General features: G+C 39.9%; 1 protein-coding gene across 1 annotated transcript in view; it reads left to right on the forward strand.

Annotated features, from left to right (window-relative positions):
* The first annotated feature begins 2,106 nt into the window (after nt 1-2,106).
* The window catches only part of LOC124257971 (PC3-like endoprotease variant B), a 41,583-nt gene continuing 17,150 nt past the window's right edge, over nt 2,107-26,539 (forward strand). Inside the window, exons 1-8 of the mRNA XM_046692046.1 lie at nt 2,107-2,249; nt 8,167-8,340; nt 10,244-10,345; nt 12,098-12,295; nt 15,683-15,829; nt 21,191-21,273; nt 23,899-23,987; nt 24,589-24,761. Of these exons, the coding sequence (XP_046548002.1) occupies nt 8,173-8,340; nt 10,244-10,345; nt 12,098-12,295; nt 15,683-15,829; nt 21,191-21,273; nt 23,899-23,987; nt 24,589-24,761 (960 nt within the window). The 5' untranslated portion in view covers nt 2,107-2,249; nt 8,167-8,172. The remainder of the gene's footprint in view (nt 2,250-8,166; nt 8,341-10,243; nt 10,346-12,097; nt 12,296-15,682; nt 15,830-21,190; nt 21,274-23,898; nt 23,988-24,588; nt 24,762-26,539) is intronic.

Below are 26,539 nucleotides of genomic sequence, written 5' to 3' on the forward strand. Positions count from 1 at the left end.
ACCTGTTAACTTAATATCCAGAACACAACGACACTTATATCAAATGCCTTATCTTCAAAACAGCAAAGTGTGTTTGTTTAACTTCTTGCCACCATCAAACACGGAGTATACGTTCTTTTCCCAGACAGGTTGCATACAACATAACTAATATAAATCATTTTGAAAAATAATTATGTTGCTTTTACAGATTGATCAAAAACATAAAGAGATAAATACATGAACGTACGAACAAGAGTTGTAATGTAAAGTATAAACATGTATGTCATCATTCGTTACAGAATGTATATGGGTCATTCTCAAAATTTGCCCAACTTTTGGTCAGTAACACATTGCTCTGAAAATATTGTTTCAATTTTTAAAAAAAATTCATATTATGAAAGAAAAATGTATTTTGTTCCTCATAATGATGTAAAATGTTGTACCTGTTTGTTATATATAAGGAATTTTCAGAAGCACTTACCTGGATGATAGTTGGGAGAAATGTTGCTTAGTTCAGTCTCTTCCTGCTGCTGCCGTATATATCCCCGGGAGCCGACTCAATGTACTTTTGTCAATTTCGTCAATGACAGTCGCTCTGCCTCCCCCCGTAAAAGTGATACCCATCCTCACTTCCGCTCCCCTCTTAAAGCATTTTGATAAACGATTGATTATATTTGCCCACATACATCAATCGCGATGTCTGCGAGTGGGCATTGGCACCAAGGGTTCTGGAATCTGTGTTAAATGTCTGTTGTCGCGTGCAGGCGTAACGAACACGTGTCAATTTCTATAACTTCATTTTATCTGCCCGTCTTTCTAAAATGACAGAGAACTGTTTCCTAGATACATGCGACGAAGTGATAAATGTTCGACATTTTGACGTGTAAAGCAATTACAGTTGTGAAAGCAGTTCACGTTTGTCATGTAGAAATGATTGTTTTTGGAGGATGTATTTTTCATTCGATATTTTTCAACACATCTCAGTTGTGTTTGGTGTGGTTTCATGGGTTTAATGCGTTGATGTCAATGTGTGCCTGTCTGGGCTCCTGACTACAAGAACTTGCTTCCCGGTGAGGTCCTCTCGTCACATCGAAGACCCAGTTCGATTCCCCACATGAATACAATGTGTGAAGCCCATTTCTGGTGTCCCCCGCCGTGATACCGCTGGAATATTGCGAAAAGTGGCTTAAATAATATTCATTCACTCACTGGCCTCACCACTCGGGTTAGAATTGGTGCTCACGATGCTCATGATATTGATCACTGGATTGTCTTGTCCAGACTCGATTATTTACAGACCGTCGCCATATAGCTGGAATATTGCTGAGTGCTGCGTTAAACAACAAACTAATAAACAAAGCAGGGAAGTTCGTGTTGTTATTATTTTGCGGATTTCTTAAATCTCCAATGCTACCACTTGTCAGTTTGCCAATCTTTTAGGATTTCTACAAGCGTGCGAGCGTTCGTACGCAATCTTAGTATGCGTGTTTTACATGCATCTTTCTGAATGCGTAAGTTTGTATGAAAAAGTGATTTAATACAATTTGAAATATAGTAGTAACCATAGGCGGATCCAGAAATTTTCAAAGGGGGCGGGTTCCCGGTCCCTCTGGATTGCAAAACATTAACTTCAAGGTAGTCATTTTCTGTTAGTATGTGGGGTGGGTTCGATATGTTAGTACATGCTATATTTTCAGAGTGCATTTACTATGGATAGGAAAGGTCTCTCATGAATCATTACAATATACTATCCTCTTTAAGCCAGCTTCGTAGAACTGTCAATTCAAGGCTGATCATAACCAACTGGTCTCTAGAATCGTGTTTTGACAAGTATAGGAATTCATCACAGCACGGTGTCGAGGCGACGTCTCCTGATAATTCCGTTAAAAACTCGCCAGGTGGTTCAGTCTAAAATTAAGTCTATTTATTTCCTGTACAACGTGGCTACCCGTGAGGTAAGTAAACCACTGGACCAGGGGATAATTCTGATTAAACACACAGACTTCAATTTTCGTTCAACAAAGGAGTGCTAATTTGACTGAAGTCAACACCACTTACTTCCCTTTGCATAGGGGACTTTTTCAATCGGAATACTCTCCTGCTGACTTATTCGGGTCAGTGTACCCCGTACGATGTTTGACGCAAGTTCCGGGTAGATTTATTTATGTCGAAACAGCCAGATAGCCTGCCACCTCTATTTAGTGTAGGCGTGGTGACGAGTGTGGGGAGACGACGTATTTCACAATGCAGTGAACGGAACATACATCAAGGTAAGAACTGTCGGGTGTTGAAGAAAATCGAACATTTTAAACAAAGTTGCAAAACTTCAGATTGTCACAATCCATAGCCTGAGATCCACAGAATTGTTAAAAGTTGAATTTGAGGAAACGAACTTGGGAAAGAGTTCCTACCGTTTCCCAAAGCCTAAACCTAACTCGACTAAACCTAACCCTAACTTAAATTTTGGACTTTTAGTCATTTTGTGAGTTCTCTAGTAATTGCTGTGTTAAGTTTTGTTAATAATTTTAGTATATTTATAAATATTATTTGGGATGGGGGAACGGGAGGAACTCTTACCCATTTCAAGTTGGGATTTGCAGGATTTAAATGATACTCAATTAATGGTTCTGGTTTTTTCAGACTATAGTGACAATAAGAAAACAACATTGTATTTTCTTCAAAATATCTGCAAACAAACAAGCATTAATAGTCTGAGTACGACACAAGAAATGTTATTTGGTCCACTTATCATCCACTATATGCAGTTCGACTGACTTGACACAAACACGTTTCAGTGTGTCACTAATTGTACATGCAATGAGAGCAGTCGATGAGGTCAGATTGTGATGCAAAGTTTTACCTACTGTGAGCATGTTTAATGATTAAAATGTAATAAATTAGAAATATATTACTTGACTTTCTATCTCCATTTACTCCCTAATCTCTAGAAGAATTGACTTAACTGTACATAGTATGATTTGGTAGATTTCCTAGTTTTCTCTTTAATAGTCCAACTTTCTAAACTTTTTTAGTGAGTGAGTGAGTTTTACGCCACTTTTAGCAATATTTCAGCAATATCACAGCAGGGGACACCAGAAATGGGCTTCACAGATTGTAACAATATGGGGAATCGAACCCGGGACTTCGGTGAAGATTGAAATTTGTTAAAGAAAAAGCAAACACTTTTATGTGTAGATTTCATGGTGCATAGAAATAACAGGAAGTGTTGGAAATCCACATTATTGTCATGACAGAACCCTTGTTAATTACATGCCAACTATCCATTAAATTTAATTTTGAAATGCAACATTTTAGATATGCATGGCTGAATGTTTTGCTCAATCTTAGCTTAGAACTGACATGCTTCCATTAGCTGATAATCTTATTGTAAGCTCATATACCATGGAAGGATATTGATTATCAAATCGTAACACATAGAGTGAACAGAGGTAAATTATAGGATTAATACATGTAAGTTTTTAATGAGATTGCTTAGAATGAAGATAACGACCACATCAAGTGCATCGTTACAGCTCCTACCATGCGATTACTTCATATTTGATATTCCCGTTATACATGTAGTCTCCGAGGAGAGAGGCCGTGGGATGATTAGGTGGTCATTGCAGTGATGACATGAGAATATATCAGACTTTTCCTAAAGTGCACACAAGTCATTTTCTTGCCATGGCGGAGATAAAATGAATGTGTCAAACTAGGGAAAATTCTCATTTGCTTGAAAATAGTATTTTGTTTAATATTTCAGTATTTTCGTGTTCTAACCAGGCTAATGTTATAATGTTTTCTTTTACTATTTTTTTATATATATTTTGAAAATACTGATTAAGTGAAATTATACTTTCAAATATTTTGGAGAACATTTTTAACATATATATGTATTTGATTATTCAACAGTTTTATGGACCGATAGGTTAGAATAGCAGTATATTAGAAGACAGTCTAAAACTACCCAATAAATTAATGATTGATATAAACATTCAAGGTATCATTTCAACACCTCTTACAGATTTTTGTCCAGGTAAAAATGACAGCCTTAACCCCTTTTGTTGCTCTGTTGTAGGTACAGATAGATATTTTAAAAAGTATATAAAAAATAAACTGAAAGATATCACCCTTTATCCAAAACAAAGCATGAATTCAGGAAAATCATAATTATATTGTTTCAATTTCAGAAATGTTTTAATATTTAACTTAACATTGCATTAAATAAAACATTGTTGAAGTAAGCACTGGTGCCAATTTGATATATTTTTGTTATTGTCAAGTAAATACAAGTCTCATCAGGAAAGACGTACTGTTAGTGTTATATCTTTCCATAGGTGGGGCGTTGGGGTAGCCTAGTGGTTAAAGCGTTAGCTCGTTACGCCGAAGACCCAGGTTCGAATCCCCACATGGGTACATTGTGTGAAGCTCATTTCTGGTGTCCCCCTCTGTGATATTGCTGGAATATTGCTAAAAGCGGCGTAAAACCAAACTCACTCACTCACTCACTCATTCACTCACTCTTTCCACAGGTAGTTGTAATCACAGTAAGAACTGGGATATGTTATTTTTCAATTTAGGAATTTGTACTAACAGCTGCAGATTTGATGAATATCAATTTTGCACAAAATAACAATTTTTTACAACTTTTCCCCAAGGCTCTTAGTTTAAATCCTAGGAAATACCTGCTCATTACACAAAGCCAGTAAGTTCATTTAAACATGGTGCTGACATCTTGACCGACATTGTAAAGGGCAGTGATAACTGTAAGTGTATATTGACGTAGGGTAGTTAAAACAGCGCTACAAATTATTTGTGAAACAGATTGTAGGGTTTAGACTTTCTTCGAAATACCAAAATGTTTCTGCATATTTGTCTCCTTATAACGAGTATACTAAACAATCAACTATTCAAAAAGATAGACACGTGATGAAAAGATGCTCCCTAATTATATGTGGGTTAGAATTTGTCTTCAGCAACCCATGCTTGTTGTAAGAAGTGATCAGCATGTTTTGGTAGTCGAGCTTCCTGACTTGATTGACACATGTCATCATCCCGACTATTACACTGATGCTCATGATATCTATCACTGGATTGTCTGGTCTAGACATCATCCATCCCCATAAACTTGTGGGGCAGTGGAGTAGCCTAGTGGTTAACGTGTTTGGTCATCACGCTGAAGACCCGAGTTCGATTCCCCATATGGGTACAGTGTGTGAAGCCAATTTATACTGTCCATCACTGTGATTAATTGCTGGAATATTGCATAAGGTTTCGTAAAACCATACTCACTCACTCATAAACTTGCTATACTGTAGAGTGTGAATTTCAAAAACAAGCAAAACAAAATGCTGTTTACGATATTGTACAGACAAATCCGTCTAAGGGAAAAGCAGAAATGTGCATAAAATACAGTACAGTGTACTCTGTCAATACCGGCATCAGTCGGGACCAAGTAAAAATGCCGGTTTTGACAGAGTGCCGGTTTAGCTAGGTTCACTTATGACGCCTGCGCACACGGAAGTTCGCTGTCGTACTGTCACTTTAGCATTAACAAAATGTTTGAATAAGAAACAAGGCAGTGACTGAATGCACATTCATGGACCTAATTGCATCAAAGGGTTACGCCGTCTTTCATGTGCCGGTTTTTACAGATTCGTTTTCATAACAACTTGTTCGTTGGGACTGAAAAACAATGCCGATATCCTGAATAGACAGATGCCGATGTTTACAGAAGTTTCTAAATGATAATAACGTGCATTTCTGCTGGGACTGACACTTTGTGCCGATGTAGACAGAGTGCCGGTGTTAAGAGAGGCCGGTATTGACAGAGTCCACTGTATATATATTGTGCCCTGAGAATCAATAGAAAATTGATATTAATAGAAAGAGAATTAATAGAAATTACTTAGTAAGTCTTACACTTCAGAACACTGCACCATTTCATTGCATTACAGGACACTCATATTAAGGGATGAGAATTTTCTGTGGATCCATGGAATTCCAGGAATTTCATAAGGCCAAGGGTCATTTTTGTGAATCATCCAAATCCGTTGACAATTGTATGAATGTGCTTCAGCAGATTTAAAGTTTTTTAATGGTTGCTGTGTTCATGAGATTGTCATTTTCTGAGGCCAGTTTTAAGTTGTCAAAATGTAATTGGAGGTCCTCTTGACTCCTAGTTTTGGAGGTCATGATAAAACATTGTCATCTCAAATGAAATTTAACAAATACATTTTTCTGGGAAGTAGTCCTTTGGTGTGTCGATTAAGATAGCTAAATGGAAACATGTGCGAACTGTTTTAACAATTTTGTGTGTATCTGCATGTTTGTTTATTTTCGTGGTAACATGGCAATAACCGTAAAGCCGGCCACCGTCGGCCGATCAGTCACCTGTGACGTCAAAGTACATCTGACCTCGTGTTGTCACACGCTGACGCACATCAATAGAGGCTGATGTACGGAGACTGTTGTTGAGAGTATTTGGTGGTCTTGTTATTACTGTGACTCCAGGGAGAACTCAGTGAAGCATACTGGTGGGACCTTTTATGGTTCAATCTGATAAACAGCTTTAATGCTTAGTCACAATAAACATGGTCTATAGTTCGTACATGTCATCCAAGAGCTGATCTCTTGCCCAATAACCTGTCCACAGATTGCCTTGTAAATATATACTGACAGAAAAGAGTAACTACACAGAAGTTACATATACCCTATAGGCAGAGACCATATACCAAGGGACCAGCCTGAGTGACAGAGCTAATTAGGAACTGATCTCTGTTGCGCAACACTAAGCTATAATTACCTTGAGATCTTCGTGATTCGATGGCTCACATCAGAGTTCCTTGCCTTCATTCATATTATCCATTGTACATTGAGTGATATATTGGTATATGGTCTCTGCTTATAGGGTAGTGCTATTGTTATGTGCTTTTTAAAAAATAATAAAGAGTTCTTTCTGGATTTATCATAATAGATTCCTTGACAAAACTTGTACCAGGAGACAGAGTGACGCCCTAACAGAGAGTTGGTGTGACTAAGTCCATTAGACTGTCTCAGGTCCCTGAACCACTGTTGTCCTCCTTTCCTCCTCACACTGTCTGCAATGTAAACATCATGAATGAGCCATTCTAGGTTTTCCTCAGGTCCTGGGGCGGTGGGGTAGCCTAGTGGTTAAAGCATTGGCTCATCATGCCAAAGGCCCGGGTTTGATTCCCCACATGGACACAATGTGTGAAGCCCATTTCTGGTGTTCCCCGCCATGATATTGCTGGAATACTGCTAAAAGCGGCATAAAACCCAACTCACTTACTTAGACACTCCTCAGCTTCTGAATTTCCCGTCTCACCAAGGCTCTGTTTCATTTTAAATGTATCTCAGCCGAGCTTATTTTTGTCAAAGATATATTTTAAGTGTTAGTCTCCATCTCCATTAGTAACGTCAATATTGGGTGTGACCACCATCTGCGTTGATACAGGTGAAAAAGCTGTGGTCCATTCAAGACTGTTGATTGAAAATATCCTTGGGGATGTTGTTCCGAAAGTCAGTCAAAGGTTATGTCACAACTCAAGCATGAACAGGTTGCTCAATTCGGCATTGTTCTGTCTAATCACAATACATGTTCTTTTTTGAGAGATTCTGGAGAAACAACTTTCCTTGGTAGTACTGCAATGTAACACTGCTTCCAAAAACCTGATGGAACTCATCTGAACGCTGGGCGACCATTATCCTGCTGCATTAGTGATGTTTTGTCCTTATATCAATAGGGGGCGGTGGGGTAGCCTAATGGTTAAAGCGTTGGCTCGTCACGCCGAAGACCCGGGTTCGAATCCCCACATGGGCACAATGTGTGAAGCCCATTTCTGGTGTCCCCCGCCGTGATGTTGCTGGAATATTGCTAAAAGCGGCGTAAAACCAAACTCAGTCAGTCAGTCAGTCCTTATATCAATATATGGGCGAGCACATGACCTTGAAGAAAGGTACAAAGGAACGAACACACAACAAGTAAACAAATAAACATACAAACATGCCGAACTGAATAGAGGAATGAAGGAAAAAAATTCATAAACATAATAAACAAATGCAACACAAGAAACCCCAATGCAAAACAAAACAAAACAAAACAAACAAATGAAACATGAAAGAAGACGAAAGAAACATGCTGTATGTGTGTGTCTCTTGTTCCAGGTAGTTATGAGCAGGAGTGTAGGGGTCAAGCTGACCCAGGCCCTTCTAGTCTGTCTGTGCATCTGTCTGTCTGATGCCAACGAGTTCATCAACCAGTTTGCAGTCAAGGTCAACGGAGACAGAGGTGAAGTTGAAGAGATCGCCGAAAGCCTGGGATTCGAAGTTGAGCATGAGGTATGACATTCATTTCTGGGTAATCAAATCCACTTCACTACACAAACATCTGGTTATTTAACATTTGCAACAAAGAACTGATGGTGGGGTTGATTGAAATTTATTGTCACATTCAACATTATTGCTCTTAAATGGCGACATGCATAACCGAGTTTGAGTAGCACGATGCACTTGTCTGGACAAGTTTCAGTTTTGTAGAGCTAGCCAACTGAGATACGATGAATGCCCCGGTCAGAGACAATGTACTGACTCCTTGTCCATTCAGCTTGGTCAAACAATTGATCTACCCCTCCCCAGGCAGCTTTTAGATTCACTTCACCACTGTAGCAGTCTTCTGTCCCTCAGGAATTCCATAGGGCATAAATTGTTACAATCCTGTAGGTTCCATGAAGTGTAATCTTTGCTCTGAATTACTTTTAAGGTTGAGGTGTATCAGCAGTAGGGGTGGGTATTGCAGAGAATTTTCATATTGAGATATATTGCGATGCGAAAGCTTATATTGCGATATGTATTGCAATATATTGCAAGAAGTTTTTTTTAACACTAAACTACTAATGATCAAGTTAATGCTTTATTTATAAAGCTAAAACACAACAAAATCACTATGCTTCATTAAGCTTTAATAAAAACTTTTAATCATGACAAAATGAGAATATAGATAATATTTAAATGTAATTTTCACCATGATCATTCCCACCACCATTACCACAACTGCCACAATCATCAAGGTTTCCAAGTGTTACGAAGTTTTCCAAATACATGTCAAAATACCGGTTTTCTATCAGCGTATCGTAATACATATCGTTTTCATGTCTGAACCAGTTAATATCGGTAAACCGGTTATATTGTGCAGCCCTAATCAGCAGTGTATGAAATAAGCCTAAACCCCAGCCAGACATCTGGGCTGGTAACTTCAAAAACTTACCAGCCCAGAAGAGATTTAACCAGTCAGTACCAGTGGACATGTTATCGGAATATTTGTTTTTCACCCGTCCATCGGGCTGGCTAGCTGTAAAATTAGACCGTCTGGCAGAAATCTAGCCTGTCTCAGGCGGTCGGACGGGCCTTATTTCATACACTGGTATCAGACATCAACAACTGACTCTGCAACTGAGTCGTCTGCTCCTACCGTTATCGTCTTAATGCACAATGACAGGCAGGCATAGGCGCTCGACTGATATATTTATAAGTTTGACCTATATGTATAAGATATAAGAAAGGTGTGTCAGTAAATCGAAACAAAATGGCGACCCGGCTCGGGTCGACTCTTTTTCGGTCTGACAAACGCTTCCATCAATAATTTTGCCGTCTATACTCGCACGATGTCAGGACATATGCCCGGAAGTAAACAAATCTCAGGCTACAGACCCGCACCGAATGGTAGAGCGAGTCTCTGATTGCACGTTAAAAGAGGTGGGAATAATAGAAGACGCTATCCAATCAGACACTCGCTCTACTATTCGGTGCGGGTCTGTAGCCTGAGATTTGTTTACTTCCGGGCATATGTCCTGACATCGTGCGAGTATAGACGGCAAAATTATTGAAAGCTTTAAATGGGAATAAAATCACCAGGTTTGTGATACGCAAGGTACTTTACAGAGGTCAACTGAGTATAAATTGTGCAGTTTATTCAACGGTCAAAGCGATGGAAGCGTTTGTCAGACCGAAACAGAGCCGAGCCGAGCCGGGTCGCCATTTTGTTTCGATTTACTGACACACCTTTCTTATATCTTATACATATAGGTCATACTTATAAATATATCAGAGTCGAGCGCCTATGCAGGCAGGGTAACAATCAAGGGTCATTATCAAGATGTCAAGCTAATAGAGTTTGAATTGATATTTGTTATATAGTTAAAGAAACTATCTGCTCATTCACTAACAGTTTTTCTTGTACTTTCAGCTGCGCAGCACCAAAGTATTCCTGCTGAGCCATCCTGAAGTGGATCATCGATCAAAACGCAGCGCAGATACACATGTTGACAGTCTCAAAGCTCACCCCAAGGTAAGCAGCATTGGTCTGGTTTGAACTGGTTTCGCTAGTGATGAGCATTATCTGTTGAAATATTTGTAGGTGATATTCCATGTTAAACTACTCTTATCTTGAACAGGAATGATCCCTTGCTTGATAACGGTGTTAGCATCTACACCGAAACGTCGCATCCATTTCAATAAAGAAGTTGTCTATCCATAAAACCATGGTTCCTGTTCATAAATATGTTCATCAAACTTGGTACACATATCAAGCATGATCCCTAGATGTGCCTTTTGGGGTTTAGATCCAGATATGAATTTTATTTTTTGCTGTTTCCATGGAAACATGACTTAGTGCCAAATGTGTTCGATTATTTTGTCCGGATCATATCTCTTAAAGTTTACATGCTAGGTTCATGCTAGGTACATGCAAAATGTATTTGATGGTTACCTGACCACGGCATATCATTGAAACTATATATGCTAGGTTCACCAAACTTAATACACAAGTTAATCATGACCCACAGATATGCCATGTGCTAAAAAATAGCAATCTTCATCTACGTCCACTTCATTGTGTGCAACATGAGACAGTCAAGTTCAATTGTATGTCAGTTTTCCACGGAAAACACAAAAAAATCTAGTTTCCATAAATTATTACCGTAATCAGTACATGCCAAAACTATTATCTAACATGTATATAAAGTTTAGTAGAGTCAAAGAGAAAGTCTTGTGAGCTGCTGATCCTTGTCACATTATATATATCAATATCAGTCATTTCCATGTCCCAAAGTGGGAAGCGGGGGTATGTGAGCTTTGCTCACTTCTACACTTGTTTGAAATGTTAATGTTGAAATGAACACACATGTTGAAAGGATTGACAACTGGTTCAGTTAGTTTCACATACATGTTTGGACTTCCTTCTTACGTAAAAATGACAAAAATGTGCAAAATAAGAGAATTTTTTTACTTTGAGCAAATCTGTGACCCAAGATGAATACACTGTCTCATATTATTACAGATTTGTATGTGCATCGAAGACATTTAAGTTCCATATTAAAGTTGCTTGTTTTCAAATGTGAAAATCCTCTAAAATCAACCTTTTCAACAAATTTTATGCATTAGTATTCTTTTTATAAAGTTTCATTCATATTTATGTATCTTTCCACATGTTGCTCATTTGCTTGAATTAAGATAGCCCTATAGGCTCATAATGAACCAAAAGCAGAAATTGTCTTTCATGGGATTCCTTTATTTTAAAAATGAACTGGACTTGTCATGTAGTTCTTCCTGCATATTTTCCTTTTTTGCAAATGCAAAAATGTGTTTGTATAGTTTTTGTATGCTCAGCAAGAACAGCTGCTAACTCCAGAGAAGAGAGAGGTATTGCACGACAAACAGTCTGAGTTCCTGATTCGCGATATCACGGATGATTTTTATCATGATCTTTTTCGCAAATTATAAAAAATTATTTGTGTCCGTTTAGGTTTTGTATGCTCAGCAAGAACAGCTGTTCAACTCGAGAGAAGAGAGAGGTATTGCACGACAGTCTGAGTTCCTGATTCGCGATATCACGGATGATTTTTATCATGATCTTTTTCGCTAATGCTCAAAATTGTTTGTGTCCGTTTAGGTTTTGTATGCTCAGCAAGAACAGCTGTTAACTCCAGAGAAGAGAGAGGTATTGCACGACAAACAGTCTGAAGTCCCTATTCGCGATATCACGGATGATTTTTATCATGATCTTTTACGCTAATGCTCAAAATTGTTTGTGTCCGTTTAGGTTTTGTATGCTCAGCAAGAACAGCTGTTAACTCGAGAGAAGAGAGAGATATTGCACGACAAACAGTCTGAGTTCCTGATTCGCGAGATCACAGATGACTCCGTCTACCACCGTGTGGAAGGAACCCAACTCACTGAATGCAGATTGGAGTACGCTGAGCAGTTCGTTGACCCCAAATTCCATGACCAGTGGTATTTGGTGAGTTTGAGATTGTGGTAACATCTTGAATTATTATTAACATGATGATATGTTTGATTAAAGGACCATTCATAATTTATGGTGGGGTGGGGGTGGGTGGGTGTGTGTGATGATTTTTAAGGGGAAATCACCCATTTTGTTCTGTGGAGGAAGGAGGGGTCAGCAATTTTGTACACAAGTACTACGGGGTCAGCAATTTTGTACATGAATATATTAAAAAAATATGCTTAAATAATATGGGAGGAGGGGGGCATTGATTTTGTACATGGCATGAAGGGGGGTCACTTTTTTTGTACATAAATTTTAGGGTGTGTTATTTACATTGTACATGCTTCTCCATAAAAGTCATCATCATCCCCCCCCCCCCCCCCCAGACATAAATTCTGAAGAGTCCCTAATTTTCTTATAATTTAATGGGATACATGGGAAGGTTAAAGGTTTTTTGCTTGATGACCAGGCACCAGGAAATGGTTTGATATTATGTTCAGGTAGGGGGATGGATTCTGCAATTTGTTTAGGAAAATACTATTCCCCACAAAATAATGTTTTGCATGTTTGACAAAAATGAATTGAATAGGGCCTGTAGGTACGTCATGGCACTTCGCGACACCCAATGCATTGTTAACTTTTATACCTTTTCGAATGGTCTCATGGTTGTCAGTTGACAATCTTGAACCGATAATCCTTGCAGGAATAACACATTTCCGATCTAACCATCCCCAAATTAGCCAACTATTACGACTGTCAACAGCTGTGACAGTCAAGCATGGTTGTACACTTGGTCCGGTCAAGTAAAGTCATATTTGGCGGCCTCGCAATTTGGAACCAGAACTGGTTCTTGAATATACGCTTGTCACCGGAAATCTGGTACTAGAATATCGCAAGTTGGGGCAAGCAAAGGGAGCCAGGAACCACCTGAGTAAGACTTGAAGGCACTGCATTGGACAAAAGAGTGTGTTGTTGGTGAAGGGGCGGTGGGGTAGCCTAGTGGTTAAAGCGTTGGCTCGTCACGCCAAAGACCTGGGTTCGAATCCCCACATGGGTACAATGTGTGAAGCCCATTTCTGATGTTCCCCGCCGTGATATTGCTGGAATATTGCTAAAAGCGTCGTAAAACCAAACTCAGTCAGTCAGTCAGTCAGTTGTTGGTGAAAATTTTGTTATCCTTTCACATGTGTCCCGCCGTGATGTTGCTGGAATATTGCTAAAAGCGGCGTAAAACTAAACTCACTCACTCTTGTATGTGTTTTCAATTGAAATTATAAACCTTATCAAATCTAGCTCTGGCCCCCTGGAGTATAAAATTGTCATCCCTAAGCCACCCTTAAACTAAGGTAATTCATACAAAATACATATGTCTCATCAAGGGGGAAAAAAGTTTCAGTTATGACACAGCCAAACACATGTTCTGGCAAAATAAGAAGCAGCTCTTACAATTTTGAAAGACATTATCACCTACACATATAGGTATATCTTGATAATGTTTATTGAGGCAATTACATGCCTTCATAGAAATGTCGTGAGGTATGTGTAAAAGCTTTCAATGAATAGGTTGGTGCACTTAGTTCTCTTTGCCTCAAGGTTAACTGGGCTGGAAAATGTTAGTACTTTACTGTATGAAGTCATGCATTACGGTAAGTAAGTGGTACATTATTACACTCACGGGAATGGTGGCTAGATAATGGGGGTGGCTAGATAATGGGGGTTGTAGATAGACCTGTGCAAATTGGGTTTAATGTGACTGGTGATTCAGTGTGTCTCGAGGATGACTAAGAAACAACACTACCAGGCAATAATAATATCACAGGTTCAGGATGGGGATGTCTCATGTTCAGGATGGGGATGTCTCATGTACAGGATGGGGATGTCACAGGGTCAGGATGGGGATGACTCATGTTTAGGATGGGGATGTCACAGGTTCAGGATGGGGATGACACAGGTTCAGGACGGGGATGTCTCATGTTTAGGATGGGGATGTCACAGGATCAGGAAGGAGATGTCTCATGTTCAGGATGGGGATGTCTCAGGGTAAGCATGGGATGTCTCAGGTTCAGGATGGGGATGTCTCATGTTTAGGATGGGGATGTCACATGTCTCAGGATGGGGATGACACAGGTTCAGGATGGGGATGTCTCAGGTTCATGGGGATGTCACAGGATGGGATGTCTCAGGTTATGTGATGGGGATGTCACTGGTTCAGGATGGGGATGTCTCATGGTTCAGGATGGGGATGTCACAGGTTGAGGATGGGGGGATGTCACATGTTCAGGATGGGGATGACACAGGTTCAGGATGGGGATGTCTCATGTTCAGGATGGGGATGTCTCATGTTCAGGGTTCAGGATGGGGATGATACAGTTCAGGATCATGGGTTCAGGATGGGGATGTCTCATGTTGAGGATGGGGATGTCTCATGTTCAGGATGGGGATGACACAGGTTCAGGATGGGGATGTCTCATGTTCAGGATTGGGATGTCACATGTTCAGGATGGGGATGTCTCATGTTGAGGATGGGGATGTCTCATGTTCAGGATGGGGATGACACAGGTTCAGGATGGGGATGTCACAGATTCAGGATGGGGATGTCACAGGTTCAGGATGGGATGATGATGTCTCATGTTCAGGATGGGGGGATGTCTCATGTTCAGGATGGGGATGTCTCATGTTCAGGATGGGGATGACACAGGTTCAGGATGGGGATGTCTCATGTTCAGGATGGGGATGACACAGGTTCAGGATGGGGATGTCACAGGTTCAGGATGGGGATGACACATGTTCAGGATGGGGATGTGTCACAGGTTCAGGATGGGGATGTCACAGGTTCAGGATGGGGATGTCTCATGTTGAGGATGGGGATGTCTCAGGTTCAGGGATGGGATGATGTTCACAGGGGATTCAGGATGGGGATGTCGCATGTTCAGGATGGGGATGGGGATGTCTCATGTTCAGGATGGGGATGGGGATCTCATGTTCAGGATGGGGATGTCTCAGGTTCAGGGTGGTGATGACATAGGTTCAGGATGGGGATGTCTCATGTTCAGGATGGGGATGGGGATGTCTCATGTTCAGGATGGGGATGTCTCAGGTTCAGGGTGGTGATGACACAGGTTCAGGATAGGGATGTCAGTTGTGACTTATGTTATATTTGGCATAACACTTTCTTAGTAAAGTACAGATTCTAGAACTTACATGGGGATATCCGTTGTTGAAGATGCAAATGTGATAAGCTGTCCAGGAGTTTGTGACATTTGTTGTCTGGGGATGTTGACATTTTTGCAAGAGGTTGTTGTCAGGCATTCTGCTGTTTACTGTGTATGATTATGCAAGTATTTTCAGAATAGGGGGATCAGGTTTTCAGTTTGTGCAAAATTTGCCACACTATTTCAGCGCAACTGTGGGCAAAGTGAAGGCAAGATTGGGATGGACTTGAATGTTGATCCAGCATGGAGTAATGGCTTCAGTGGGACTGGCGTCGTCATCTGCATCCTGGACGACGGCATCGACCACCAACACCAGGACCTCAAGGACAACTATGTATGTATAGCCATATGATCTGTATGTTCTTCCGAAGGATCAAGGGGCGGTGAGGTAGCCTAGTGGTTAAAGCGTTGGCTCGTCAGGCCGAAGACCCGGGTTCGAATCCCTACATGGGTACAATGTGTGAAGCCCATTTCTTGTGTCCCCCGCCTTGATGTTGCTGGAATATTGCTAAAAGCGGCGTAAAATCAAACTCACTCAGTCAGTCAGTCCAATGGATCAAGGGAGCGGTGAGGTAGCCCAGTGGTTAAAGCTGTCGCTCATCACTCCGAAGACACGGGTTCAATTCCCCATATGGGTACAATGTGTGAAGCCTATTTCTGGTGTCCCTACCATGACATTGCTGGAATATTGCAAAAAGTGGCATCAAACTAACTCACACCTCGGGATCAACCATGTTAGTCTGGTGTTGATATAGATCTGGCATATATACAGTCTCAACAGCCACATATACATGCATGAATTTCTGTGGTGCTATTTTTAAGGCACACAATCTGGTTGAATATTAACATTCAGGGAAAGCTTGTCGGTAGTGTAGAAGATAATAAATAACCACCTTTCTTGTTCGCTGTCTTTATTTCATTATTTCTATTTGAAGACTTCAATGGTATCTTCTTTTTCTATTTGATAGGTATTTGACAGATGTGACAGGTTGTTTTGACAAAGTACAAGCTGTCAAAGAAAGGAAATACCTCAATAAGTGATGAAATATACTAAAACAAAGTTTATATACTTATATAAACTTGAAACAATGAAATAACATCGCTTACTTATGTTTACATTCTTTTACTTTTAAATTGCCAAGTTGAAAGTTGTGAACTTTTACTCGTTATATTTTCCGGATTTTAAAATCAGTTTCTTTTACAAATTAAACAGCAAATAATATTACAATTAATTACAAAAATTCACCTCAACTTTTAAATTTACATTCATTAAACAATTGGTGCAAGTACTTATGAATTACAAAACTTTGGGGAAACATTATCTCTACACAGGTTGTTGGAAACGTTGCAGCACCAACCTAACTTTCCTGGCCCCTTGGTTTTTCTCAAGCCACTCACTTCCGGTTTGGATTATTAACCGGACCATCAAAAAACAAAATCCATAAGAATCCATACCGAAACAACGCATCATATACAATAAAAGCAGTTGTTGTCCATAAAGAATGTGTATAGAGATGTTGGGTTTTGTAAATACATGCTCTCTGTATTTGCGTTCGATCCAATCAACAAATACTGAGATGGTGAACTACTGCGTGGCTGGAAACTGTCATTCATCCAAGTACAAAGCAGGATTTGAAACTGACAATCTGAGTTTGCACCGGTTTCTGTCCGATCCAGTCATCCGAGAAAAATGGATGCAGTTTGTTTGCAACCCACAGACATAATAACATGTCATGTGTACAAGTATCACACCTGCCTGTCTGTGTAATTACATAATGTGACAGAGACCGAACTCAGGTGCAGGAGCCATACATCAATGTATTTTGTTCATGGTGTATAGCCTGATAGGTGTTAAGTTCAAATTGCATGTGGTCAATGATTGAAGTTGTGTATTGCATATTGTCATTAGCAGACAGGCAGGCAGACACATTGGTGTCAATAAAACAGACATTGAGTTTTGTCTGTGACAGAGACTGCTTATCACAATCAACATATTTTTCTATGTTTCCATAGACATGTATTAAAACATTTCAAGCTGAGCAATTATTATCAATGAAATTAGTATTTCTAATGCTACACTTTCTTGAAAACGTGGTTTGCAAATCTGCAACCAAGTATGGGACCAGTGTATTTTTATTACTGCGGACCAAAGATGCTTGTAATCACAAGAAACATCTTTTGATCTCCAACTTCGACCACAGCGATAATCCTTGCACGCATCACTTGCTGTGTTTTTATGAGTTGCCTTCCCGGTTCAAGGCGTGAGAACCTAATCACTGTGCATGCGCTATGGGCACAGCGCAGCACAGCTGTTGAAACCACTTTTCACCCCAGTGCTCGGGTGAAATTAGTGAATCGTTTGAACTCTGATTTCGCAGGGTTTTTTTCATCGCGTTATTTTTCAACTTTATAAGCTGAATTTGCATTTTTGATAATTTGTTACTGTAAGTCAACATCGAAAGGTTTAGGATCTGCAAAGTTGTGTTTGCGTTGCATGTGACCTTTAAAGAAACGCTCATAATAGATAAGTGCAAATGAGCCTCGCAGTTTGCTTAGTGGGTGGAAGGATTAGTTTGTGAGTTGGGTGAGTTTGTAGTGTTTGTTGAGGGGGTGAGTTGGGTGAATTTGTTCAAGGGATGAGGCGAGTTTGGTTAGAGGGTAATTTGGGTGAGTTTTTTAAGAGGGTGAGTTTTTGATAGGGTGAGTTGAATAAGATGGTGAGTTGAATGAGGGGTGATGTGGGTGAGTTGAATGAGAGGGTGAGTTGAATGAGAGGGTGATGTGGATGAGTTGAATGAGAGGGTGAGTTGAGTTGAATGAGAAGGTGAGTTGAATGAGAGGGTGAGTTGAATGAGAGGGTGAGTTGAATGAGAGGGTGATGTGGATGAGTTGAATGAGAGGGTGAGTTAAATAAGAGGGTGATGTGGGTGAGTTGAATGAGAGGGTGATGTGGATGAGTTGAATGAGGGGGTGATTTAAATAAGAGGGTGATGTGGGTGAGTTAAATCAGAGGGTGAGTTGAATCCAAGGGTGAGTTGAATGAGAGGGTGATGTGGGTGAGTTGAATGATAGGGTGATGTGGGTGAGTTGAATGAGAGGGTGAGTTGAATGAGAGCGTGATGTGGATGAGTTGAATGAGGGGGTGAGTTAAATAAGAGGGTGATGTGGGTGAGTTAAATCAGAGGGTGAGTTGAATCCAAGGGTGAGTTGAATGAGAGGGTGATGTGGGTGAGTTGAATGATAGGGTGATGTGGGTGAGTTGAATGAGGGGGTGATTTAAATAAGAGGGTGATGTGGGTGAGTTAAATCAGAGGGTGAGTTGAATCCAAGGGTGAGTTGAATGAGAGGGTGATGTGGGTGAGTTGAATGATAGGGTGATGTGGGTGAGTTGAATGAGAGGGTGAGTTGAATGAGAGGGTGATGTGGATGAGTTGAATGAGGGGGTGAGTTAAATAAGAGGGTGATGTGGGTGAGTTGAATGAGAGGGTGAGTTGAATGAGAGGGTGATGTGGGTGAGTTGAATCAGAGGGTGATGTGGGTGAATTGAATGAGAGGGTGAGTTGAATGAGAGGGTGATGTGGATGAGTTGAATGAGAGGGTGAGTTAAATAAGAGGGTGATGTGGGTGAGTTGAATGAGAGGGTGAGTTGAATCAGAGGGTGATATGGGTGAGTTGAATGAGAGGGTGAGTTGAATGAGAGGGTGATGTGGATGAGTTGAATGAGAGGATGAGTTAAATAAGAGGGTGATGTGGGTGAGTTGAATCAGAGGGTGATGTGGGTGAGTTGAATCAGAGTGTGATGTGGGTGAATTGAATGAGAGGGTGAGTTAAATAAGAGGGTGATGTGGGTGAGTTGAATGAGAGGGTGATGTGGGTGAGTTGAATGAGAGGGTGATGTGGGTGAATTGAATGAGAGGGTGAGTTGAATGAGAGGGTGATGTGGATGAGTTGAATGAGAGGGTGAGTTAAATAAGAGGGTGATGTGGGTGAGTTGAATGAGAGGGTGAGTTAAATAAGAGGGTGATGTGGGTGAGTTGAATGAGAGGGTGATGTGGGTGAGTTGAATCAGAGGGTGATGTGGGTGAATTGAATGAGAGGGTGAGTTAAATAAGAGGGTGATGTGGGTGAGTTGAATGAGAGGGTGATGTGGATGAGTTGAATGAGAGGGTGATGTGGGTGAATTGAATGAGAGGGTGAGTTGAATGAGAGGGTGATGTGGATGAGTTGAATGAGAGAGGTGAGTTAAATAAGAGGGGTGATGTGGGTGAGTTGAATGAGAGGGTGAGTTGAAATAAGAGGGTGATGTGGGTGAGTTGAATGAGAGGGTGATGTGGATGAGTTGAATGAGAGGGTGATGTGGGTGAGTTGAATGAGAGGGTGAGAGTTAAATAAGAAGGGTGATGTGGGTGAGAATTGAATGAGAGGGTGAGTTGAATAAGAGGGTGATGTGGGTGAGTTGAATGAGAGGGTGAGTTGAATGAGAGGGTGATGTGGGTGAGTTGAATGAGAGGGTGAGTTGAATGAGAGGGTGAGTTGATGTGAGATGAGTTGAATGATGTGGATGAGTTAAATAAGAGGGTGATGTGGGTGAGAGTTGAATCAGAGGGTGATGTGGGTGGAGTTGAATAGAGAGTGTGATGTGGTTGAATTGAATGAGAGGTTGAGAGTTAAATAAGAGGGTGATGTGGGTGGAGTTGAATGAGAGGGTGATGTGGATGAGTTGAATGAGAGGGTGATGTGGATGAGTTGAATGAGAGGGTGATGTGGGTGAATGAATGAGAGGGTGAGTTGAATGAGATGGGATGAGTTGAATGAGAGGGTGAGTTGAATAAGAGGTGATGTGGGTGAGTTGAATGAGAGGGTGATGTGGATGAGAGTTGAATGAGAGGGTGATGTGGGTGAATTGAATGAGAGGGTGAGTTGAATGAGAGGGTGATGCGGATGAGTTGAATGAGAGGGTGAGTTAAATAAGAGGGTGATGTGGGTGAGTTGAATGAGAGGGTGAGTTAAATAAGAGGGTGATGTGGGTGAGTTGAATGAGAGGGTGAGTTGAATGAGAGGGTGATGTGGGTGAGTTGAATGATAGGGTGAGTTGAATGACAGGGTGAGTTGAATGACATTGTGATGTGGGTGAGAGGATGTTTCCGCTGAGGTGAGTGAGTTTGGTGAAAGAGGTTTCAAATTCTCGTGAGTATAAATGCTTGTACTTTTGTTAGGCTGAGTCCCATTTGAACCCAAAATCTCAGAGTCAGCAAACAACACCTTGCAAGCACACAAAGTGGTCTACATGACCCGAAGTCATCCCAATACATCAAATCATTACCATGTCCATACCATCCCACAAGAAATCTGAGATCAGCTGACAGCCTTCTTGCTGTACCTGAAACTAAGACTAAACTGGGCGGGAGGTCCTTCTCAGTTCTTGCTCCAGAACTCTGGAATCGTCTGCCTCTCGACATTACACAGACTAAAGACTCACAGACCTTCCGACAACAACTTAAGACATTTCTCTTCCGAGATGCATATATCCATAGACCAGGATACAGTTGAACTGTAGCAGTGCCGTTGAGCAGCAGATGCACGGGAAACCAGGCGCTATATAAATTCATTATTATTATTATTATCATTGAAGTCAGTGATCTAATCCACTCAGTTGCCGCTGAGAAAGTGACACAGTTTGTTATTTTACATTAAGGATAGTGAAGCCAGCACAGACTTGAACGATCTGGATGACCTTGCAGAAGACCCCATGCCGGACAAAAGCAACTCTTTAAACAGGTGAGATTTATTTCATCATTAATTAAGTTTGTTTATGGGATCAGCTGACACATCAAATAAATAAAATGACACTGTTTTACAAATAGAAAAGAAACCCTAAATGTTTTCACCACTTTCCATAACAAATTGTGAATGATATTTAAAATATATTATTTTAGATAAAATCCAGTCAGTTATAGTAGGAGTATCAGTCTGTCTGAAAGATTACATTATCCACCATCAAAAATACATTTGGTCAAATCATTTTGTAAGCCAACTAACAACTATCGAAAGACTAAAATGGTTCACATTTTTTTAGGCCCAATGTTGAAACTAGCCAGAAGTCTTGGTACGGGGTCCTGTATTCACCCCGATCACTCCTTGATTATATTTTTGAAGTTTCAGATTTTGAATCAACATCTTTCATAGCATAGGATTGACAGTCACCAGTATAAAACACACACTGTATAGCTCTAAAATCTGCTTTCTGATTGGCTGGTTGACTGTTTGTTAGTCATTTCATTGGTCAACCAGATCACAAAAACAGTGTTCTGTCAGAAACTGTAATGATTGTCAAATGGAAAAAAGAACTGAGAACTGATTTTAAATTTGAATATGAGGTCTAAATAAATATATGTATATATACTGAGAAACAAGTAAAGGGTCACAGGGAAAATCAAGTGTTTCTTTAATATTTCCAGCTTTCATCACCAGCTTAGAATACTGCTGTAGTGATGAATACTGGAAAATAATAAAGGAACGCTTGAATTTTCCTGTGATCCATTATTTTTCTCTCTCAGTATATATGTATATTTGTGTATATGAAAAATATATATTCCTGTGTGTGTATGTTACTCATTGTTAAATTCCAATGCTTTCGGTTATTTTTCATGCTGATGAAGTATCAGGGTATGTTATACATGTCAGTTTAGCATCTTTTGCATTTGTTGTTGGTAGTTGGTGAATCTGGTGGTGATTTGGTTTGTTTTACTGTATTTATTGTCTGTTTTATTTGGTTTGAGGATGAAATTGTTGATTTATGTACATTTCACATCTGCTTGCGGAGGTTAAACATTAAGCCGAGGGGCGGTGGGGTAGCCTAGAGCATTCGCTCGTCACGCCGAAAACCCAGGTTTGATTCACCACATGGGTACAATGTGTGAATCCCATTTCTGGTGTCCCTCACCGTGATATTGCTGGAATATGGCTAAAAGCGGAGTAAAAGAATACTCACTCATTCATATAGCTGAAAACCTCATGCTTCAGTTAACCTGGTAGTTACAGTTTAGAATTAGTCCTTGTGACACCTGGTGTCTTGGTGAATGGGGTGGTCTTGGTGAAGTTCGCTGATTTGGTGGATGGTGTGTAAATGTGACAGACAGACAAACAGACAGACAGACAAACATGCACACATACAGAAAAATGGAAAAAGAAAAAAATGTATTAAGAAGTCGGGCTTTTGTTCAAAATTTTACGCCTAATTATATGGGCATTTTTGGGGTGGTGAACGTTCATACCAAACAAAGACCGAAGGATATCTCATCATTATGGGTCGTGTCAGAATGGTGTTTCATCTGACCAATCAGACCATTGCATGCCAATCAGACCTATGATGATCAGGGTTAGAATTGGTCTTCAGCAATCAATGACTAACGGGATCGGGTGGTCACGCTCGCTGACTTGGTTGACACATGTCATCGTATCCCAACTGTGTTGACCGATGCTGACATGCTGTTGGTCAATTTTTTTGTCAAAATGGTTAACATTTATTAAAGCATATTCTGGAATGGAAATCTAATGTCAGAAACTAGTTGGGTAATGCTTGAAAGAGCTGCTTCCTCATTGGAAACTTCATGTTAGTTGGGGCGGTGTGGTAGCCTAGTGGTTAACTCATTTGCTCATCACGCCGAAAACCTGGGTTCGATTCCCCACATGGGTACAATGTGTGAAGCCCATTTCTGGTGTCCCCTGCTGTGATATTGCTGGAATATTGCTAAAAGCAGCGTAAAACTAAACTCACTCACTCACACATGTTAGTCATTTCATTGGCTGGTCAATGTCTGCAAAAGGTCTTTGATTTGACCCATCGTGCGATATCCTCAGATCTTTGGTTTGCCGTAGCGAGAACTGCGATATGATTTGGACGAGACTGGATGTCATAAGTTTTGTTTGTCATATATTTATAATATAATGCTGAGTAAGCCATGTAGATGAAACTATCTTTTTAATATCTATGTTTTTGTGATGGTTGTTACAATTAACACTTGAATATTATGTTTAACACATATATAAGGTCTCGTGACAGATGGTATTTCTCCATGAGTTTACCTGGCAACGGCACTCAGTATCCTAGATGAATAATACTGCTTACATTAAGGAGGTAATTATATGTGTGTTATCTGATTCACCACTGACACACTGTGTGTCTGACAGTTTGTTACTCAGGGATGCCAGTGTTGATCTTCTTTAGATGTTAATTCTCTTAGGATACATCTTCTTACGTGAAATACAGGAGAATACTTCAGGACCTTTAAGGTTGGTTTTTATCATAATTAGTATGTTACATTCATATTTCTTTGAACGTTGTTCCGCTGTTGTTCAGCATCTCTGTCTGTTGTTCAGCATCTGTCTGTTGTTTTCATTCAGTCACGGGACACGTTGTGCCGGCGAGATTGCTGCGTCTGGTCACAATGACATCTGTGGTGTTGGAGTTGCTTTCACGGCTCATATTGGAGGTAAGAGTTTGTCTGGATTTAGAAATTATGTCAGATTTGATGGATCGACCAAAATGTGGGTTTGATACTTGTTGCAGTTGTAGCCCCAAGATCTAATTTTAGCCCACCTGACTGAAAATTTAGTGTGTCCGTCCATCCACCCAACCACCAACACATCCATCCATCCATCCATCCATCCATCCATCTATCCATCCACCCACCCATGCAACCATCCACCCACCCAACCACCAATCGACAGACCAAGGTGTACCACCTGTATGTGTGAAACTGAAATTTCACTGCACGTGCTTGTTCATTGCCTGGCAGTTCTACCAGCAAGTGGTCCTCCCTCGTATGAAATAGCGAAAAGTGACAAAATAATGATCGTTTGTTAAACAACTATTTTATTCGGATGTCCCAATTGATGAGACAAATCATCAGGGTTGGTCTGTCGATTTCATGTGACTGCAATATTTGGTTTTGTTGCAATTATTAGATTTTGTGTTAGTGAGCAATTCATCGGTCTCAAATGAATTCAAACGGACTGTAGTCGTGTAAAATGACATAAATACCAACCATATGTATAGCAACACATGATGAGCGTCAACCACTGTCGTTTCAGGTGTGAGGATCCTGGATGGCAACATCACAGACTCCCTGGAGGCGGAGGCACTGAACTTCAACATGGACTACATCGACATCTTCAGTGCATCATGGGGCCCTAAGGACGATGGTCGCACTCTGGAGGGGCCGGGCAAGATGGCCACTGAAGCTTTAAGGAAGGGAGTGAAAGAGGTACATTGTTCTCTGTCTGGTTCATTGCAGTGCTTTTGGTGATATCATTTAGTCTGTTGTGCTGTTGGTTATAACCTGGGCTAACACCAGTTGCTGTGCCAATTTGAGGTTCTTTCTTTTACTTGGTGCTGTGCTGTTGTTTATATCACCTGGTGCTGTCCTGTCAGTTATGTCCATTAGCCAGTTGTTGTGCTATTGGTTATATATTTTGGTATGTCAATGAGCTATTGGTTATATCCTTTTGTCTGCGATTGTAGTTATATCCTTCAGAATGTTGATGAGTTATTGGTTATATCCTTCTGGATGTTGATGAGGTGTTGGTTATATCCTTCAGAATGTTGATGAGTTATTGGTTATATCCTTCGGAATGTTGATGAGCTATTGGTTATATCCATTTGTCTGCGATTGTAGTTATATCCTTCAGAATGTTGATGAGTTATTGGTTATATCCTTCAGAATGTTGATGAGCTATTGGTTATATCCATTTGTCTGCGATTGTAGTTATATCCTTCAGAATGTTGATGAGTTATTGGTTATATCCTTCAGAATGTTGATGAGCTATTGGTTATATCCTTCAGAATGTTGATGAGTTATTGGTTATATCCTTCAGAATGTTGATGAGTTATTGGTTATATCCTTTAGAATGTTGATGAGTTATTGGTTATATCCTTTAGAATGTTGATGAGTTATTGGTTATATCCTTCAGAATGTTTATTGGTTATATCCTTCAGAATGTTGATGAGTTATTGGTTATATCCTTCAGAATGTTGATGAGTTATTGGTTATATCCTTCAGAATGTTGATGAGTTATTGGTTATATCCTTCAGAATGTTGATGAGTTATTGGTTATATCCTTCAGAATGTTGATGAGTTATTGGTTATATCCTTCAGAATGTTGATGAGTTATTGGTTATATCCTTCAGAATGTTGATGAGCTCCTTCAGAATGTTGATGAGTTATTGGTTATATCCTTCAGAATGTTGATGAGAGTTATTGGTTATATCCTTCAAATGTTGATGAGTTATTGGTTATATCCTTCAGAATGTTGATGAGTTATTGGTTATATCCTTCAGAATGTTGATGAGTTATTGGTTATATCCTTCAGAATGTTGATGAGTTATTGGTTATATCCTTCAGAATGTTGATGAGTTATTGGTTATATCCTTCAGAATGTTGATGAGTTATTGGTTATATCCTTCAGAATGTTGATGAGTTATTGGTTATATCCTTCAGAATGTTGATGAGTTATTGGTTATATCCTTCAGAATGTTGATGAGTTATTGGTTATATCCTTCAGAATGTTGATGAGTTATTGGTTATATCCTTCAGAATGTTGATGAGTTATTGGTTATATCCTTCAGAATATTGATGAGTTATTGGTTATATCCTTCAGAATGTTGATGAGTTATTGGTTATATCCTTCAGAATGTTGATGAGTTATTGGTTATATCCTTCAGAATGTTGATGAGTTATTGGTTATATCCTTCAGAATGTTGATGAGCTATTGGTTATATCCTTCAGAATATTGATGAGTTATTGGTTATATCCTTCAGAATGTTGATGAGTTATTGGTTATATCCTTCAGAATGTTGATGAGTTATTGGTTATATCCTTCAGAATATTGATGAGTTATTGGTTATATCCTTCAGAATGTTGATGAGTTATTGCTTATATCCTTCAGAATGTTGATGAGTTATTGGTTATATCCTTCAGAATGTTGATGAGTTATTGGTTATATCCTTCAGAATATTGATGAGTTATTGGTTATATCCTTCAGA

The sequence above is a fragment of the Haliotis rubra genome, unplaced genomic scaffold, assembly GCF_003918875.1.
Source record: "Haliotis rubra isolate DU_JTF1 unplaced genomic scaffold, ASM391887v1 Scf68, whole genome shotgun sequence".
Taxonomy (NCBI): domain Eukaryota; kingdom Metazoa; phylum Mollusca; class Gastropoda; order Lepetellida; family Haliotidae; genus Haliotis; species Haliotis rubra.